Genomic DNA, 19,099 nt, shown 5'->3' with positions numbered 1-19,099 from the left:
GCGTTTAAAATAATGGACATAACATCCAAAGGCTCATACTGGTGCCGCTCACATCGTGATAATCTGTTAAGTGCAAAAAATGAAGTCTTGTATAGTGTACATTGTGTAGCGTGGAACTGGTGTCTTCAGAAACGCTTCAATATTATACACTGTTAATTGCAACAACGCAGACAGTCTAGGGAGGAGTAACTGTCGGAGTAACTTGAGCCTCGTTAGCTTTACACAACCACCACTTAATGAAAGAACCTGTGTAGCAGTGCAGATGACACAATTTTCTGGATACGGAGCAATGTGCAGGAACTGCCGCTGATGATTACATTTTCGCTTTCCGACCGCCTGGACGAAGTTCAGTTATTGTATACACTCTTGTGGTAGGGAACTACACTGCCTACATAAAGCAATGGACTACTGAGCCGAGGCACCAAATAATTCGCTTGTGTCGCACTTGCAGTAGAAGTAATACACATCGACAGTTGGAAGGATTATATGTCCTGTCACTGTGTGAGCCTCTGATGTGCCACGCATGCTCATTCTCCCTATATTTGCAAGAATTCACCACATGTTTCACCATTTCTTTAAAGCAGCTGGCGCACGGAGCAGGCCACCGCGCTCCGAGGGGGAGCTGCTCGAGCAGGCAGTGCAGAACTTGGGAACAAGAATTGGTTAGTCATCTGCCGCCGTCAGCAGCACGTTACGGGCGATAGTATTCATCTGCTGCACCGCGATAGCAGGTTGATCTGTCAAGGCAACGGGCCAAGTCCAGGGGAAAGCCAGAAACTGGATAAAGAAGAAACATGCATTTAGCCGCGTCTGCAGACTTGCTGCCCGCCAACGCCCAGTTAAAAAAGAAAGGCAACAGACTCCGGGGGGGGGGGGAGGTGAGGGGGCTCCTGCGTCGACTACAGACGGCTTAACCGAGTCACGGAACGCGGCGTTTACGCCCTGCCACGGATCGATGGTGCTTTAGACCGTCTGCGGCAGGCTCAGTTCTTTACTTCGTTAGACATTATTTCATGGTACTCGCAAATCGAAGCAGACGGGTGACAGTGAAAAAACCGCCTTCACGAGTCCCGACAGGCTGTACGAATTTAAAGGGCTGCCTTTCGGTCTCTGTTTCGCTCCTGCTACGCTCCGACGAATGCTGGAGACCGTACTCGTTGTACTAAAATGGCATGCATGCCTAGTGTCCAGAGACGACGTTCTTATGTTTTCGAGCACAATCGATGAACGTCTCGCCCGGCTAAGAAGCGTCCTTGCACGAGGCAAACCTCACCATCAAGGCTGAAAAATATTACTTTGGCTTCCAGGAACTCAAGTTTCTAGGCCACGTGGTAAGCTCCCAAGGCGTCCCAAGGAATTCCAAGGCGTCCCAAGTTGCCCCAAGGTGCCCCAAGGCTCCCGGTGCCCAGACCCAGGAAAGCTCGCTGCCATTGTCGAGCTTCCTAATCCTAAAGGCAAGAAGGCTGTTCAGCGGTCCCTGGGCCTCTGCGCTTACTACTGTTGTTTTTATGAAGGCTTCTCAAGGATTGCTGAACCTCTCACGAGGGTGACACGACAAGATGTGCCCTTTCCGTGGACAGCATACCAAGAGCAGACCTTCACCGAATTGCGCAGACGCCTTCAATCCACTCCAGTACTGGCGCACTTTGATGACACCGCGAAAATTAAAATTCACACAGACGCAAGCAACGTGTGACTCTGAGCCATTCTGTTTCAATGGCAAGACGGCGCAGAACGTGCGATTGCGTACGCGAGCCGTAGTCTCACAAAAGCAGAGGTCAGTTATTCAACCACCGAAAAGGAATGTACAGCAGTCGTGTGGGCCATTAGCAAGTTTCGACCCTACTTATACGACCGGCCATTTCGTGCGGTCAGTGACCACCGCTCGCTCTGCTGGCTTGCTAATCTACGAAACTCGTCAGGTCGCCTCGCTCGTTGGGGCCTCCGCCTCCGGAAGTACGAAATAGCTGTTGTCTACAGATCCGGCCATAAGCATAGCGACGCTGACTGCTTGTCACATCCTGCTCTTCCCTTGACATTCTTCAACTTGGAGCTCAATTTGCGTTTCTAGGCGTCGCCGACGTGGTGTGCTTGGCGGACTATCAACATGTACACTCTGAGCTGCTTCCAGTCATCTTGAGGGAGGAGGAGGAGGAGGAGGAAGAACTTTATTAAAAACACCAGTCAATGAACGTCAGGAGAGAAATGCTTCTCCCCCTTCGCCCCTAGCCGTCGGCCGGAATACCTTGAGACACAGCAGCAGCAAGGGCTTGACCGATGAGGTCCCGCTGGACGTTGGGGTCTGGGCTGCGGAGCAAAGCCTCCCAGGATTCTAGAGTGCGCGAGCTATCATTCTTAGCCGGACATGTCCACACCATGTGAACCAGATTTGCTGCCTCATCACAGAATTTGCACTTTGACCTGAATACTCCTGGATGCCTCTTGCTGTAGAGTACGGGTTTGGAAAAACCCCCATCTGTAATTTCCTCCACATAACCTCATCTTTCTTGCTGAGCGTTCTGTCCGCTCCCGGGTAAATTTGGCGATTTAGTCTGTAGTGTGCTATGATTTCCTGGTATGCGCGCATATCCTCTCTTCTGTTTATAGTTTCGGTGGTTTGGGATCTTCCGGGGGTCGACCGGTAAGTGAGACCTCGGGCGACCGAATGAGCCTCCTCGTTCCCTCTAAGTCCCTGGTGAGCTGGTGCCCAAACGAGCAGAACAAGCGGCCTGGCTCCTCCTTCCCTGTTTAATATACGGATGGCAGTTTCCGTCACCCTCCCCGATTCGTAATTTCTCACAGCGTTTTTGGAGTCGCTGATGACCACATTTACCCCCCTTTGGCTGAGGGCCAAGGCTATGGCTACTTCCTCTGCTTCAACCGTCTCGACGCCACTGACTGTGCAGCACGCCACCGGTGTTCCGTCTTCTCTAACCGCCACGGCCGCGTGTGCCGCTTTGCTTTCATATTCCGCAGCGTCCGTATATAGGACGTCCTGTCGACAAGTGTATCTAGCTTGTAATGCCTCTGCCCTGTCTTTACGCCTGCCGTCGTGAAAGGCAGGGTTCATGTTTCTGGGTAGCGGAGGTATTTTTATCTTGTCCCTGATATGTCTGGGTATGTCGCCTGAGCGCACTTGCTCATGTTTGGGCTCGTAGCCTAATTTCTCTAGAATTTTCCTGCCTGTTTTAGATCCAAGTAGCCTTTGGTGCTGCGCGGTAACGGCAGCCTCAATCAGTTCCTCGAGAGTGTTCGACACACCCAGCTTCATAAGTTTGCCGGTGGGCGTGTTCGGGGGGAGTCCGAGCGCGACCTTGACACTTTTCCTAATAATGATTTCGAGCTTGTTCCGTTCTACAGAACTGAGCTTGAGGTAGGGTGCCACGTACACTATCCTACTGATTACGAAGGCTTGTGCTAGCCTCAGGAGATTCGCCTCCTTCATCCCAGCGTGCCTGTTCGCTATTCGTCTGATAAGACGACACGTTTGATTTGAACTGGCTTCTAACCTAGCAAGCGTTTCATAATTTTTCCGGTTGGCCTGAATCCTCAGCCCGAGGACGCGGATACTGTCGACCGCAGGGATCTCGGCGCCGTTGACGTACAGGTGTATGCCCGCCTCACGCTTTTGGTGAAGCCGCCGTCTTCCGGGGGGCATCAGGAACAGCACTTCCGACTTTTCGGCCGAACATTTAAGTCCTTTGGGTTTCAAGTACTCCTCGATAATGTCAATTGCATTTTGCAGGGAGCTTTCAATTTGCCCATCACTGCCCTTGTTTATCCATAGTGTTAAGTCATCCGCGTATATGGTGTGGTTTAGATTCTCAATTTCCCCCAACCGTTCAGGGAGTTTCAACATAGCAATGTTGAAGAGGGTAGGTGATAAAACCGAGCCCTGCGGCGTCCCCACGTTACCCAGGTCAATGCGCTTTATAGATTCTTCCCCTATCTTGAGAGTGGCTTTCCTGTTGGTAAGAAAGTCCTTGATGTAATCGTACACTCTCTTCCCGACATTGAGTGAGTTCAAATTCTCCAAGATGGACGCGTGCCTCACGTTGTCGAATGCCTTTGCCACATCTAACCCCACAATCACTTTCGTGTCTCGCGTTTGCTTATCTATAATTTGGTGTTTGAGCTGCAGCATCACGTCGCATGCCGACAGCTTTGGTCGAAAACCGATCATGGTGTCCGGATACAATCCATTTTCCTCCATGTACCTATTGAGCCGCGTCAGAACAACGTGCTCCATAAGCTTACCCACGCAGGAGGTGAGCGATATAGGCCTGAGGTTCTCGAAGCCTAGTTTTTTACCCGGCTTGGGAATGAAAATGAGGTTGGCGAGTTTCCATTCCTGCGGTATCGTCCCCTTCTCCCAGCACTCCTGCATGTACGTTGCGAGGTTGGCGATTGAGCTGTCGTCTAAATTACGGAGCATTTTGTTGCTCACTCTGTCCGGCCCTGCCGCTGACTTAGTCCGTAGCCGATTAATCTCCGCTCTGACCTCAGCCAGGGTGATGGGGGCGTCTAATTCCGAATTCTCTCCCCCTCCGTAGTCCGGGAGGGGTTCAGGTCCGGCGGGATTGATGTACCTATTCCTAACTACTTCTAAGAGTTCCTTCTTAGTGCCATCAAACTGATGTGCCATTCTTTCCAGCTGTTGTTTGGACGCTGACTTTGTGCTATCCGGATCTAAGAGGTGGCGAAGAAGTCGCCACGTCCCCGCGGTACTCATATTCCTCTCCATCTGATCGCAGACGTTCCCCCAATTTTGCTTCGTGACCGTGATTGCGTGCTCTTCAATTTCCTTGTTTAAAGCCGCTATCTGTTTCCTGATATTTCGATCCCATCTCTTCTGTCGAAGTCGGTCCTCCCCACCGAATTCCCCACCGAATTCCCCAGACCTACTAGCAAGCCGGGGGTTACTTTCCATAAAATTTACTATAATTTCCTCCTGCCGAATGGTAATTTGACGCGCAGGCATGGCTGTGATGATCTTCGTTCATGTACAAACACAGGCAAACTGGCCGTCTGCGCGACAAGACCGCCAAGTAAACGAACACATTTTCTGGGATGGTAGCCTTTATTTCCGACAAATAATTAGCCTCCTGCTATTTCTTCTTTTGAAACCTGCAATTCGGTAGAAAAACAACGCTCTTGAACACTGCCGTCTGTTCACAACTCAACGCTTGCAACGCACACTTACCAAATTTTCGGACGGTAGCAGAAGGCCAGCAGACGACTATACAGCGGGGTCCCGCGCGTCTTCTTCGAGGGCTCCGCTGAAGCTTTGCCATTCTTTGCATGACCTTGGCGGTGCGCGAAAACATTGCACACACCCATTCGCAAAATGAAACAGCCACAATAAAACTCGCACACGCTATACACCGGTTCCTTTCGTGTTTGCACAGCTCTACCCATTTTCAAAATAGGGCGCCGTGTTGACACGACGCCCCTCTGGCGGTGCTTGATGACTGACATACACACGCAGAAACAAAAACCATCGGTTTATGATATCACCCAAATGTTGCTTCGCAACTATGTCAGTTGTAGCACAATTTATTCATTGCAATATAACATTTCTCACTTTTTTCTCTCATTTCCTTTACATAAAGCGACTGGAGCCAACCGTGGCCAGTGCCCAGAACCGAGCGACGGCCACTGCACTCGATTACGACACACCCGAGTCGTTCTACACTCGCCGGGCGCAATCTCGTGCGATGTGAAGCGTTCGAGAGCGCGCGCTGGTAGTGCGCGCTGACGTCACGAGTGAGCAGGCGGTCGGCTTATCGAATGTGACGTTCGCCGCGGCGAAACTTTTGCGGCGGCGAACGTTTCAGAATACGTCCCCAGGTAGAGCTTGGAAACAAGAATTGGTTAGTCATCTGCCGCCGTCAGCAGCACGTTACGGGCGATAGTATTCATCTGCTGCACCGCGATAGCAGGTTGATCCGTCAAGGCAACGGGCCAAGTCCAGGGGAAAGCCAGAAACTGGATAAAGAAGAAACATGCATTTAGCCGCGTCTGCAGACTTGCTGCCCGCCAACGCCCAGTTAAAAAAGAAAGGCAACAGACTCCGGGGGGGGGGGGGGGAGGTGAGGGGGCTCCTGCGTCGACTACAGACGGCTTAACCGAGTCACGGAACGCGGCGTTTACGCCCTGCCACGGATCGATGGTGCTTTAGACCGTCTGCGGCAGGCTCAGTTCTTTACTTCGTTAGACATTATTTCATGGTACTCGCAAATCGAAGCAGACGGGTGACAGTGAAAAAACCGCCTTCACGAGTCCCGACAGGCTGTACGAATTTAAAGGGCTGCCTTTCGGTCTCTGTTTCGCTCCTGCTACGCTCCGACGAATGTTGGAGACCGTACTCGTTGTACTAAAATGGCATGCATGCCTAGTGTCCAGAGACGACGTTCTTATGTTTTCGAGCACAATCGATGAACGTCTCGCCCGGCTAAGAAGCGTCCTTGCACAAGGCAAACCTCACCATCAAGGCTGAAAAATATTACTTTGGCTTCGAGGAACTCAAGTTTCTAGGCCACGTGGTAAGCTCCCAAGGCGTCCCAAGGAATTCCAAGGCGTCCCAAGTTGCCCCAAGGTGCCCCAAGGCTTCCGGTGCCCAGACCCAGGAAAGCTCGCTGCCATTGTCGAGCTTCCTAATCCTAAAGGCAAGAAGGCTGTTCAGCGGTCCCTGGGCCTCTGCGCTTACTACCGTCGTTTTGATGAAGGCTTCTCAAGGATTGCTGAACCTCTCACGAGGGTGACACGACAAGGTGTGCCCTTTCCGTGGACAGCATACCAAGAGCAGACCTTCACCGAATTGCGCAGACGCCTTCAATCCACTCCAGTACTGGCGCACTTTGATGACACCGCGGAAATTAAAATTCACACAGACGCAAGCAACGTGTGACTCTGAGCCATTCTGTTTCAATGGCAAGACGGCGCAGAACGTGCGATTGCGTACGCGAGCCGTAGTCTCACAAAAGCAGAGGTCAGTTATTCAACCACCGAAAAGGAATGTACAGCAGTCGTGTGGGCCATTAGCAAGTTTCGACCCTACTTAAACGACGGGCCATTTCGTGCGGTCAGTGACCACCGCTCGCTCTGCTGGCTTGCTAATCTACGAAACTCGTCAGGTCGCCTCGCTCGTTGGGGCCTCCGCCTCCCGAAGTACGAAATAGCTGTTGTCTACAGATCCGGCCATAAGCATAGCGACGCTGACTGCTTGTCACATCCTGCTCTTCCCTTGACATTCTTCAACTTGGAGCTCAATTTGCGTTTCTAGGCGTCGCCGACGTGGTGTGCTTGGCGGACTATCAACATGTACACTCTGAGCTGCTTCCAGTCATCTTGAGGGAGGTGACGTTTTGTCCCACACCCACTTTCAAGAGGATTGACGTCGTACTGTGTGCGGAACGATGTCCTGTACAACAAAAAATTCTAGAACAGCCAAGAAATGTTCCTTCTCGTCGATCCGACGGCAGTGCGCGAGGAAGTTTTACAGACGTGTCACAACAATCCCTGTGCCGGCCACTTAGGCTTCGGGAGGACATTAGTGCGCATACGGCAGAAATATAATTGACCACGCCTATTTTCGTCGGTTCAGCGCTATGTGCGAACGTGCCGTGGCTGTCAGAGGCGCAAAGTCCCGCCCTGGCGGCCTCCTTCAGCCTTTGGATCCGCCTCCGGCGCCGTTCCGGCAAATGGGAAGGGACCTTCTTGGGCCGCTCCCCACGTCATCCTTGCAAAATAAGTGGATAATCGTGGCAGCTGACTATTTAACTCGCTATTCAGAGACGAAAGCTGTGCCGCGGGGAACTGCTGCTGAAGTCGCCAGCTTCTTCGTCCACAACATCGTGCTTCGCCACGGTGCACCCGCTGTACTCATTACTGACCGCGGTGCAGCATTTGCAGCGGAGTTATTGCAACAAGTCGTCAAGCTTACGCACTCCGACCACCGAAAGACCACAGCCTACCATCCCGAAAGTAACGTTAGCAAAGCGCCTAAACAGAACATTGGCTGACATGCTCTCCATGTACATTGATGTGGAAGACAAAACGTGGGAAGAAATTTTGACATATGTGATGCCGTATGGCAAAATTCATGCCATGCTCCTGGTATATCACGGAGCCAGGAGAAATAACACCACTGAAGAAGTCATCGGGAAAGCCGAGGAAGATCGCCAGCGGGCTCGGCGATCCCCAGCACAATACCGACACCTGCTGTTATAACCGGGCCCGACGGAACGTGCAGTACTCACCAGGCTACCACGTGTGGGGGTGAACACCTATTCGACACCACCGGCTCTCGGAGAAATTGTTGCGCCGCTGTTTCGGCTCCTATTAAGTCGTACGCCGCCTCAGTGGTGTGAACTACGAGGTGATGCCTCAAAGCTCTGACCCTGGTTCAAACTGACGCCGTCAACGTGGTGAAGTCTTCCACGTACGGATGAAGCCGTACTCTGTACGCGAGGGATAAACAACCCTCACAAACCGCTTCGGTATTGTGTACATTCCTGTATGTGTCTTTTTGTGTCTGTTCATGTTGGTACTTTTGCCCATAGTGCTCGCACGCTGCCCATAAAGCGAACGGGAAGAGAGGGAAATATGTTGGCGCGTGATGACGCTGGCCCCATGAGGCGTGAATGAGGAAGTTCCTGGTTGCACACACGCTCTCAAGGATCAGCCATTCCTAGAGCCAGGAATTTTTTTGCCAATCTGTCGCTGGTGAACTATTTTAGCTTCTACTAGCTGGGTGACAATATATCAGCGTGAAATAAGAACAGACTTAAAACGCGATTTTGTCTCTGAAGAAAAGGTTGGCTTCGTTAGACCCGAGGATTCTAGGGTCGAAGGGAATAAACCTTTTCTCTGAAGGTGGATGATTACAAAGCTTTGAAATAATACCATCCTATACTGGTTTCAAAGGGACGGCCGATCAAAATCTATATGCCTCAATTAAGTACCCATATATACAAATATACAGGAACTGAGGAAGCCTAAAAGCAGTGAAGACACTGGGAATAGGCAAGAACCATATGTATGCGTTAAGAGGGAAAGCCGGCAATAACATTACTAATATGGATGAGGTAGTTCAAGTGGTTGAGGAGTACTATATATATATATATATATATATATATATATATATATATATATATATATATATATATATATATATATATATATACAGTGCTAGTGGCACCCAAGATGATAATGGAAGAGAGAATAGTCTAGAGGAACTTGAAATCCCACAAATGATGCCGGAAGAAATAAAGAAAGCCTTGGGAGCTATTCAAAGGGAGAAGGCAGCTGGGGAGGATCAGGTAACAGCAGATTTGCTGAAGGATGGTGAACATATTTTTCTAGAAAAACTGGTCACCCTGTATAGGCAATGCCTCATGACCACGAGCGCACCGGAATCTTGGAAGAACGCTAACGTAATCCTAATCATAAAAAGGGGACGCCAAAGACTTGAAAAATTATAGACCTATCAACTTACTGTCCGTTGCCTACGAAGTATTTCCTAAGGTGATCGCAAATATAACCAGGAACACCTTAGACTTCTGTAAACCGAAGGACCAGGCAGGATTCTGTAAAGGCTACTCAACAATAGACCACATCCACACTATCAATCACGTGATAGAGAAATGTGCGGAATATAACCAACCCTTATATGTAGCTTTTATTAATTACGAGAAAGTGTTTGATTGAGTCGGAACCTCAGCAGTCATAGAGGCATTGCGGAATCAGGGTGTAGACTAGCCGTATGTCAAATACCAAAAGATGTTTATAGCGGCTCCACAGCTACCGTAGTCCTCCATAAAGAAAGCAACAACATCATAATAAAGAAAGGCGTCAGGCCGGGAGATACGATCGCTCCAATGCTATTCACAGCTTGTTTACAGGAAGTACTCAGAGACTTGGACTGGGAAGAATTGGTGATAAGAATTAATGAAGACTACCTTAGTAACTTGCTATTCGCTGATGATATTGCCTAGCTTAGTAACTCAGGGGACCAATTGCAATGCATGCTCACTGACCTGGACAGGCAAAGCAGAATTGTGGGTCTAAAAACTAATCTGCAGAAAACTAAAGAAATGTTTAACAGTCTCGGAAGAGAACAGCAGTTTACGATAGGTAGCGACGCACTGGAAGTGTTAAGGGAATACATCTACTTAGGGCAGGTAGATATCCAGGGATCCGAGTCATGAGACTGAAATAATCAGAAGAATAAGAATTGGCTGGGGTGCGTTTGGCAGGCATTGTAAGATCATGATCAGCAGGTTGCCATTATCCCTCAAGAGAAAAGTGTATAACAGCTGTGTCTTACCAGTACCCACGTACGGGGCAGAAACCTGGAGGCTTACGAAAAGGGTTCTACTTAAATTGAGCACGATGCAACGAGCTAGGGAAAGAAGAATGATGGTTGTAACGTTAAGGTGTAAGAAAAGAGAAGATTCGGTGAGGGAACAGACGCGATTTAATGATATCTCAGTTGAAATCAAGAAAAAGAAATGGGAAGGGGGACATGTGCAGGACTTGTAATGAGGAGGGAAGATAACCGATGGTCATTAAAGGTTACGGACTGGATTCCAAGGGAAGGGAAGCGTAGCAGGGGCTGCAGAAAGTTAGGTGGCTGGATGAGATTAAGAAGTTTGCAGGACAACATGGCCACAATTAGTACATGACCTGAGTAGTTGGAGAAGTAGCGGAGAGGCCTTTGCCCTGCAGTGGGCGTAACCAGGCTGCTGCTGCTGATGATGATTATGATGATCATGAATTATGTATATGAGAGGGCGTCCAGACGTTTGACATGGCTTTCAGCATGGCTAACGCACAACATGAAATTGACAAGCTAGCAAACACACTGCATCTACAAAAGAGGAGAGCAGTACCTGGTTTTTGAACCTAGCATGGATAAGTGGACAAAGTCAGGAGAAAGAGAATTAAAAAAATGATATATATATATATATATATATTTATATATATATATATATATATATATATATATATATATATATATATATATATATATATATAGAGAGAGAGAGAGAGAGAGAGAGAGAGAGGGAGAGATAGAGAGAGAGAGAAAGGGAGAGAGATGAAAGAAGGGAAGACATGCTGCATATGCGCTGGCGACGTCACGCAAAAACGTTCACACAGACCGATTGCCCTCAAGAAGCAGGAAAGTGTCCCGTTGCCTTGTGAAGCGGACGTATCTCTACAAAAACTGCTCAGAAAACTGATAGTTCCAGAAATTTACAAGTGGTACACCGGCTTGCTCTCCCCAAAAATAAAAGCAAAAAATGTCGTCGTCGATGAAAACATATTTATAAAGAGTGCTGCGCTTTTCTCCCAGCTTGCATTCACCCTTGGTCATTGTGCGTTGTTCGCACAGCTGGAAGCTATCTTCCACGCAACCGCGCATTTCACTTCGTAAACTGCTCAACTGCTCACACAAACATGAGAAATAGAGCCAGCCAAGTGACCCATGAACGCGATAGCTTGTAAGCATTTGTGTCAAAGACTAGATATTTTATGCATACCTTAGCTTCATTTAAATACCTCTTCACGCAGAGGGAGCTCTATACCAAGAGAGATAATATTTTTGCCTTTACCACGGATGTTTGTAATGTAGATAATTGCAAGGTAGATATGGTGTAATTGATGCCCATACCCGCCTCCTTCTATATCATGTTAAGTGATCCACAAAGGCACAGTGAACGTTGATTTTTCCACCACTTGTCAATTTTCATCGCAGCCTTAAATTGCTTACAGTTCGTGAGCCCTTTTGCACAGTGCCTAAATGTGTCATGTACTACGAGTGACTCTCTTACGCATGTATCATTCTGCTTGACTCCTTCATGACTGTTTCACTCAGGCTTACGCATATGCAGAACGTCCCTGCTAGACCTCTGCAGTTTTCTTTCTTTTCGCAGGCTTTTTTTAGTATGCAGACACACTCATTACGTGAGAAGTAGGTAGAAGCTGCTGAATTACATGTTTTCGAGAGCACTCTAGAACTTCTAATTTTAAGTTTTTCCCTAAGCTCATAGTTGGGAATTTGATTAATCAATTTTGAATAATCGTACAGTTAAGCAGAAGACAAGTGTGGCCTCCTCATTACATTTGCCAACAACATGCAGTTACGTCCGTCCAACTTATGTGGGCATATACTTACGCTTTGGCTAAAGTTAGCAGGGTACCCTGTACGGTGTTCTCGCAAACGTATAGGGATATGTGATGCTGCCGGTACACTTTTGCACATGAAAGTAAAAAAAAAACTGATACAGAGAGCACTTTGACGAGGGAGCACCATTGCAGCGAAAGGGAAGTTGGCGTGCGAGTGCGTGAAAAAGCAGTCATATCCCTTTCGTTCACCCTCGTGCTGCGCTCACGTTCAAGTTTCCCACTGATGTTGTCTGGTGTGCTATACAAGAGTGGCCTCCGATCCTAGACGAGGCGCGATATTACCGTGTTGCGCGAACGCCGTTGTCACGTAGCAGAGCGACGCCGACGACTATGCCTTTAAGCTCACGACCCGAACACCCTCCCGCACCGCACACACCGGGGTCGGTGCGTCAGACGAAAGCTCGAGAAGCGATGTGGCCGTTCGTCTGCTGTCTTCCCGGACGTCCTTGCGGTTCCAGAGGCCCCTGTGATGAGAGGAAGCTCCGAAGGCCGGGCTCCCCGTAGCCGAGGGTGCACACCGCCCGCAACTGAAGAGTCGGGCTTCGGCAAGAAGAAAAGGAAAAAAGAGAGAAACAACTGCGCTTCAGGAAGCAAGATTTCTCGCCGCCGCTCAGACCGGAGGGTACCAGCCGGTCCGAAAGGGAGCCCGTGGCACCGGTGCGTTCCGATCCTGCGGCCATTTTTAGACCCGTGCCCCTTTCTTCTCGACTCCCTCGCCTTACCCCCCGCGCCGCCGCCTCTCTAGCAGCCTGTGTGGCGGGCGGCCATCCGTTTTGCGCGTTCGGGGCAGCGTGTGCAAAAAGTCAGCTGACGGGGCCCGCCCGTGGCTCGAGGCCCGCTCCTGGCTCGCCGCCGCAGCGTCCGCCAGTCGTCGACCCTGCCTGAGAACCGTGAGCGAACTCCGCTCAACCCTCCCCTTGTGCACCCGCTACCTCCTCGGCCAGAACGAGGGCTGCCACCTGCCGAGAAGCACGGAGAGCTGCTCACGTGACGAACCAGTGCCGCAGCCGAAGGTACACGTCGAACTGCCCCCTGACTCCGAAGCAACAACCAGTGGAGTTGCCCTGCAAACATTTCACTCTCGTTTCGCCACAACGCCTCCCGCCTCGTCTCACCTGTAGTGCCTCGGTATTCTGGCTCAGCGAAGCCCGCGCATGCGGTACTTGTCTCTGGACTGCCGGTATGCCAGCAGACGGCTCATCACCCCACTGCGCACGAAGGTGTTCCCCCGCAGAGCAGACCAAGATCTTTCCCTAACCCCCCTAGTGTGACTTGGCTGCGGTTGTGTCGTTTTTTGGTTTCCTTGTCTCCCAGTGCCCGTCTTCCTGCAAATGCGTCACTATCCAAATTGTTTCCGTAGGGTGGACACCGAGTCGAGAAGTTGTTGTCGATAAGGAATGTGATTTTTTTTATAAGAGCGTCACTTCGTTGTCAATCCCTTTATTCGCCTTGAATAGAAATCTTCAGCTAATGTTGTCAGATCACGAAGTACAACAGAAAACCCAGTATTCGCATAGATAAGCCCCTTGGCTATTGCGTCATCCTAAAACGAGCTTCCCACTGCACAGCACTGCAACGTCACTCTTGGGTTTCATTGAGACAGCGAAAAGCACGGAGATCTTCATCACCTTTAACTCCACATGGCCTCCTGTCATATCGAGGACGTTGTAGGAGCTGTCTGACCGTCCCCGTTCAAGAAATCTTCGTTATTCTGGGTTGATCAAGTTGCTAGGAAAGAAAGTTATCCCACAGAGTGTGTGGTCGTCAACCTGGCAAGTGCGTTGGTCGTCGGGCCTCGTGGCTACTCCGTGTGTGGCTACTCCGTGGGTGCGGCGCCGCCAGTGCCCAGCCCTGCCCGTGCGACCGTCGGAGGCGCCCTGGCGCTCCAGGCATGCCCAGTGCCTCAGCCCAGGCCAAGAGCAGGATTTGCCCACCACGTCCCAGCCGGACAGAATGAAACTGTGAGTAATAGCTTCGTTTATTTTTTCCTTTATATAATACCTGATGCTTGTGATGAATATGGGGGGGAAGTACCCATCGTGATATTCAATGCAACGCTCCTTGAAATGGTTAACGCAAACGAGATGACATTAGGGCTCGAACAAATTAGGTCAGTGCTTGAGAAGTGTTCTAGCAGTCAGCCCGTCCGTGGCATAGAGCCCTGAGTTTCCCACTTGGGGTGGTCACTTTAACCAGAGTTCTCTTTCTTACCTGACTTCCTGAATTCATCTAATCGAGTTTGCAGTAAAGCTAGGACAAATGTACCCACCAACCGTGCTTAATAAGCTGCTGCAATGGATGGTATATAACTAGCACGCATTTTTAGGTATCAATGATGCCAGTATCTTCTTTTATTTTTTCTAAATGCGCACGCACAATGTCCTCGCCCGGGTTATAAACTGTTCGTATTTTGAAGAACATTTTGCTGCGGAACCACAGGGCGTATCTTCGTTGTGTGAATCGACCAAGTGTTCAAGCTGCTCAGATGTGATTCATTGACGACATACTGTTACGTAGCAACATACTGCCGTGATAAAAGAAACAGTAGGTTACTGAGGGCCCGATGTTTCCTACTAAAATTACCAGAGGGAACTGAGGCGCTGCGATCACCCAACTTCCATGCAAATGTTATTACATGAGTTTGTCTGATACTCGTAGTAGAGGCTTCAAGCGCTTTATGGTCTTGTTTACTTCGCTTTGCCTGCACTTATTGGCTTACGTATCGCAGCAATTCTATTCATACAAATGCAGGCGACCACAGAACATTCTGCACATGCATAATTATGGAGAATCGTGGCGTTTATAGCACAATACTCCACTTCGAAAACAGTTTTCAATGTCACGAAGCCGTTTAGTGTCAGAAGCACGAAGCTTGCGCACATTCATGTGCTACCCATCATATGACTGGACGTCCACGTTTGTAGCCCCGTAAACACTAGTAGAGGGTTCCCTCGAAAGTTCTCTAGGAGACTCTACTAGGTGGCAGCCATAAATTGCGGTTTGTCGAAATCGCTGTGTGTTTGTTTCATGGTCATATCGGCTTTGTCTGACGGCGAGACACAGCTGCATGTGGCGTTTCATTTGAACGCTCGAATAGCACACATACTTCTCAAGTCCTTAGTGCTGTGTCTTAAGGCTTTCATGCCAATGTCGGAATCCAATATTTCGTACATTGCTCTGTGTTGCGAATGGCTTTACCAAAGCGCCCTTCAACGTTATTCAATATAAGACACAAGGACGCTTTCGTTATTCTTTCCAATAATAATCAAATCAACTTCACACTCATCTCGTGACAGTAAAGCTCAGGAAGGTAGATGAAGCATAAAAGCCATGCCAAAAGTACGAGATATTCTGTCTTGAGTCACGGGATTATTCTAAAATGATGAGATGGATAGAAATGCATACGCCAACGGAAAAAAGCTGGAAAACGAGCCAGTCACGCTGCCCCATTTGTTGCAATTTGATGGCTCTATTGGCGCCATTTGCTCTATTGCAGTTTGATGACTCTATTTGCGCAAGCCCTGCACGATTCTAAAAAAAATTCTTCAGTGACACGCTTAGCCGCTTCCTCAGAACATCACCGCGAAAGTTTGGGCGATATTTCAGTGATAGAAAGGAAGAGGTACAGGAAATCAGGAAAGAAGATCAAGTTCTGATAAACAAAAAAGATATTGTAGAACACTTTAATCACTTCTTTCAGTCCGTGTTCATTACGAACGATGATGTCGTCGATATTAGTTCTGAAAGCACAGAGCCAAGCCAAATGGATGACATCATAATTACACAGGAGGGCGTATTTCAGCAGCTCTTGAATTTAGATGCAAAAAAAGCGTATGGACCAGATGATATAGCGACCCAGTTTCTTCAAAGATATGCTGAATGGGCGTCGCGTTACTTGACCCTTATATTTCAAAAATCATTGCAAACTCATTCTGTACTCCAAGATTGGAGCAGTGCAATAGTTATTCCGGTGTTTAAAGGCGGCAATCGAACAATAGTGAATAATTACCGGCCTATATCTCTTACATCCATTTCTTGTAAACTTCTGGAACACATAATAGCTAAGCATATCATTCGCCATTTAGAAAATATTTTTTTACTTTACCCATACCAGCATGGCTTCAGAACAGGCCTCTCCACTACCACACAACTCGTAGAGACAATTCATGATTTCGCAATGGCGATTGATGCCAGAGAGCAGATTGACGTAATCGCCATAGATTTTGCCAAGGCTTTTGACAAGGTGCCACACAAGAAGCTGATTTACAAACTGGGAATAACCGGCCTTAATGCCACTATAATAAAATGGATTAAAGCTTACTTAACGAATCGCAACCAGGTGGTCAGAATGGATGGCCATGTCTCCAGCTCACTGGCAGTACTCTCGGGAGTCCCGCAGGGATCTGTCCTGGGACCGCTTTTATTTTTGGTGTATATTAACGACATTTCTGCTGTTATGGAACCAGATATACATCTTGAACTGTTCGCGGATGACTGTTTATTTTATTCTACAGTACGAAACACGGCCGACCAACTTAAGCTTAATAACTGTCTAAAGGCGTTAAGCGGATGGTGCAACAAATGGAGCATGAAAATAAATTATTCTAAATCAACATATACACATATTACCACACGATCCTTTTGTTTCCATATACTATTGGTGACAAGTGTCTGATGAATACAAGTCAGTTTAAATACCTGAGAATAACGATAACAGAAAACTTATCGTGGAGTATACATATAAATCATCTTTGTTCAAAAGCATAAAGGAGGTTATTTTTCTCGCGATAAAACTTGGAAGGTGCTACATGCGATGTACGACTCGCCGCATACAAAACTTTTGTAAGGCCACTTCTTCAGTATGCGTCAGAGGTGTGGAGCCCTCATCAAGGTTATTTGAAGAAACAACTAGAGAAAATCCAGAGGTACGTGGTGCGCTTTATATGCTCCCGATATCGAAGGACTGATTCAGTCACAGAAATGCTCCGTTTTTCTAAACTGGAGCTGCTAGAAACACGTAGACAAAAACATCGATTGAAATTATTATTCCAAATACTTCAAGGCCAAATAAATATTAGGAAGGAAATATACATACTAGCACCTGGCAAACGGAGCTCCAGAACCAACCATAACCGATCTATCCAAGCTTATACCACTCACACTAATACATTCAGGCACTCCTTCCCCGACGTGATTGAAATGTGGAACAAGTTACCGATGTGTGTAGTGGAACATACTGATCTGTCCCAATTCAAAAAATCTCTGGATGACTATCTGTGCGAATGCGCCGCTTGATTTCGATGTATTCTGTGTTTGTGATTATTGCACATGTTCTTTTCTTTTATATATTTTTTCATAACCCTCTCTGTAAGGACCCTCGCAAGGGGGTTGACAGTATTGTTAAATAATAATAATAATAATAATAATAATATTAATAATAATAATAATAATAATAATAATAATAATAATAATAATAATAATAATTTCGCCTTGTTTTGCTGTGCTGGACAGTGTCATAGTGTAATGAAACAATGTAGCCCTTTACGAGAGCTCTACATATTGCCGGCATACTCCAGGTAGATGGTTCATTGACAACGAGCACAACAATCCACGGGAAACATCACCGTCATCATCATTGATCTACCCCTTAAAGACCTCTTTCGAGGTACTATATAAAGGGGGAGGGTAGCGAACCATCTAGGCAAAAGTCCATCGAAAATTCATGAAGAGTGCAAATATCACACAAGTCCTGTAGTGCATCTAGTTACCATAAAGCGCAGTGAGAACACAGTGATAGTGGAACAGTTTGAAATAGCAATACGGTAAGTTCTTCAATTTAATAGGAACACTCTCGTTCCCCATAGCCTCTGGTAGCGCATTCCAATGTTCAACAGCAGTACGTAAAAATTATTTGTAGAAGGCATTGGTGCAAACGTTGAATGTTTGGGCTGGTAAAGAAGCGGATGGGAGGGCGTTTGGACAGAAGTTAGCGTTCGCTCCTGAAGTGCGGGAAGTTGTTTAATTTATGCGAATAAGAAACTTGGTGCAATCTTTCGACGAAGTGTTAGAGTAGGAGTATTAAGCGACGATTTAACATTTGTATGGTTGCAAGTCAGTCATAGTTCGATGTGACAAGACCTACCGCGTCATATTGGACTGCTTCCATTGAGTTAATAAGTTAAGTCTGGTGAGGATTGCAACTAGCGAATGCATATTCATGTTTGGTCCACATGGAAGTTTCATAGGCGAGCTGGCGTACTAAAGCAGGATACAGAGAAATCGATCTTATGGGAAGGAAAAGTCACTTTCAGCAGTCGTTCACAAGCTTCTAAATGCGTACTGACCATATGAGTTGATTAGAGATTGTGACGTGTGACGGCGAGGTAACGGTAAGAGTCAACTTGCGTGAGAGCTGTAGAATTAAGACGGTACTGGCCGTGAATAATTTGACGCTTGCAGGAAGCCCACATGCACTTGCGTTTAAAGATGTTAGGGGTATTTAACAAAAGGGAACACTAATTTTCTATTTTGTTTAAGTCGTCCTCAAGTATTATTTAGTCAGCGTGTGCGGATATACGCCGATGCAAGACGCATCTGCGAAGAGACGCTATAAGAAAGATAATCAATGAAGAATAAAATCAAAAAAGGTTCATGCACAAAGCCTTCAGGTACACCTCATTAAACATAACTCGTGATAAAACTACTTCCTCGCTGGTGGTAATCAATGATAGTGTGTGGCGGGTGATTAGTAGGAATACATTCATTTCGGGCAAATGTGAAGACATGAAAGGCTGAAGGTTTCCCGATCAGACAACGAAGGCCAACACAATCTAAGTTACAATAAATTATGTCAGCGTACAAACAAGAGTCAATGAACTGATCAATTGCCAACAACATTGAACTATTT

General features: G+C 47.7%; 1 protein-coding gene across 3 annotated transcripts in view; it reads left to right on the top strand.

The window, feature by feature from the left end:
* Window positions 1-13,018: 13,018 nt before the first annotated feature.
* The window catches only part of Asator (tau-tubulin kinase asator), a 453,953-nt gene continuing 447,872 nt past the window's right edge, over window positions 13,019-19,099 (top strand). The window contains exon 1 of one of the 3 annotated variants that reach the window (XM_075698147.1): window positions 13,019-14,153. In XM_075698147.1, coding sequence (XP_075554262.1) covers window positions 14,146-14,153 — 8 coding nt within the window. In that variant the 5' untranslated portion in view covers window positions 13,019-14,145. The remainder of the gene's footprint in view (window positions 14,154-19,099) is intronic. The other 2 variants (XM_075698148.1, XM_075698146.1) reach the window with 2 other exon arrangements.

Source organism: Dermacentor variabilis, chromosome 7 (assembly GCF_050947875.1).
Source record: "Dermacentor variabilis isolate Ectoservices chromosome 7, ASM5094787v1, whole genome shotgun sequence".
NCBI classification, from domain to species: Eukaryota; Metazoa; Arthropoda; class Arachnida; order Ixodida; family Ixodidae; genus Dermacentor; species Dermacentor variabilis.
This window is presented reverse-complemented; position numbering and strand designations above follow the sequence as displayed.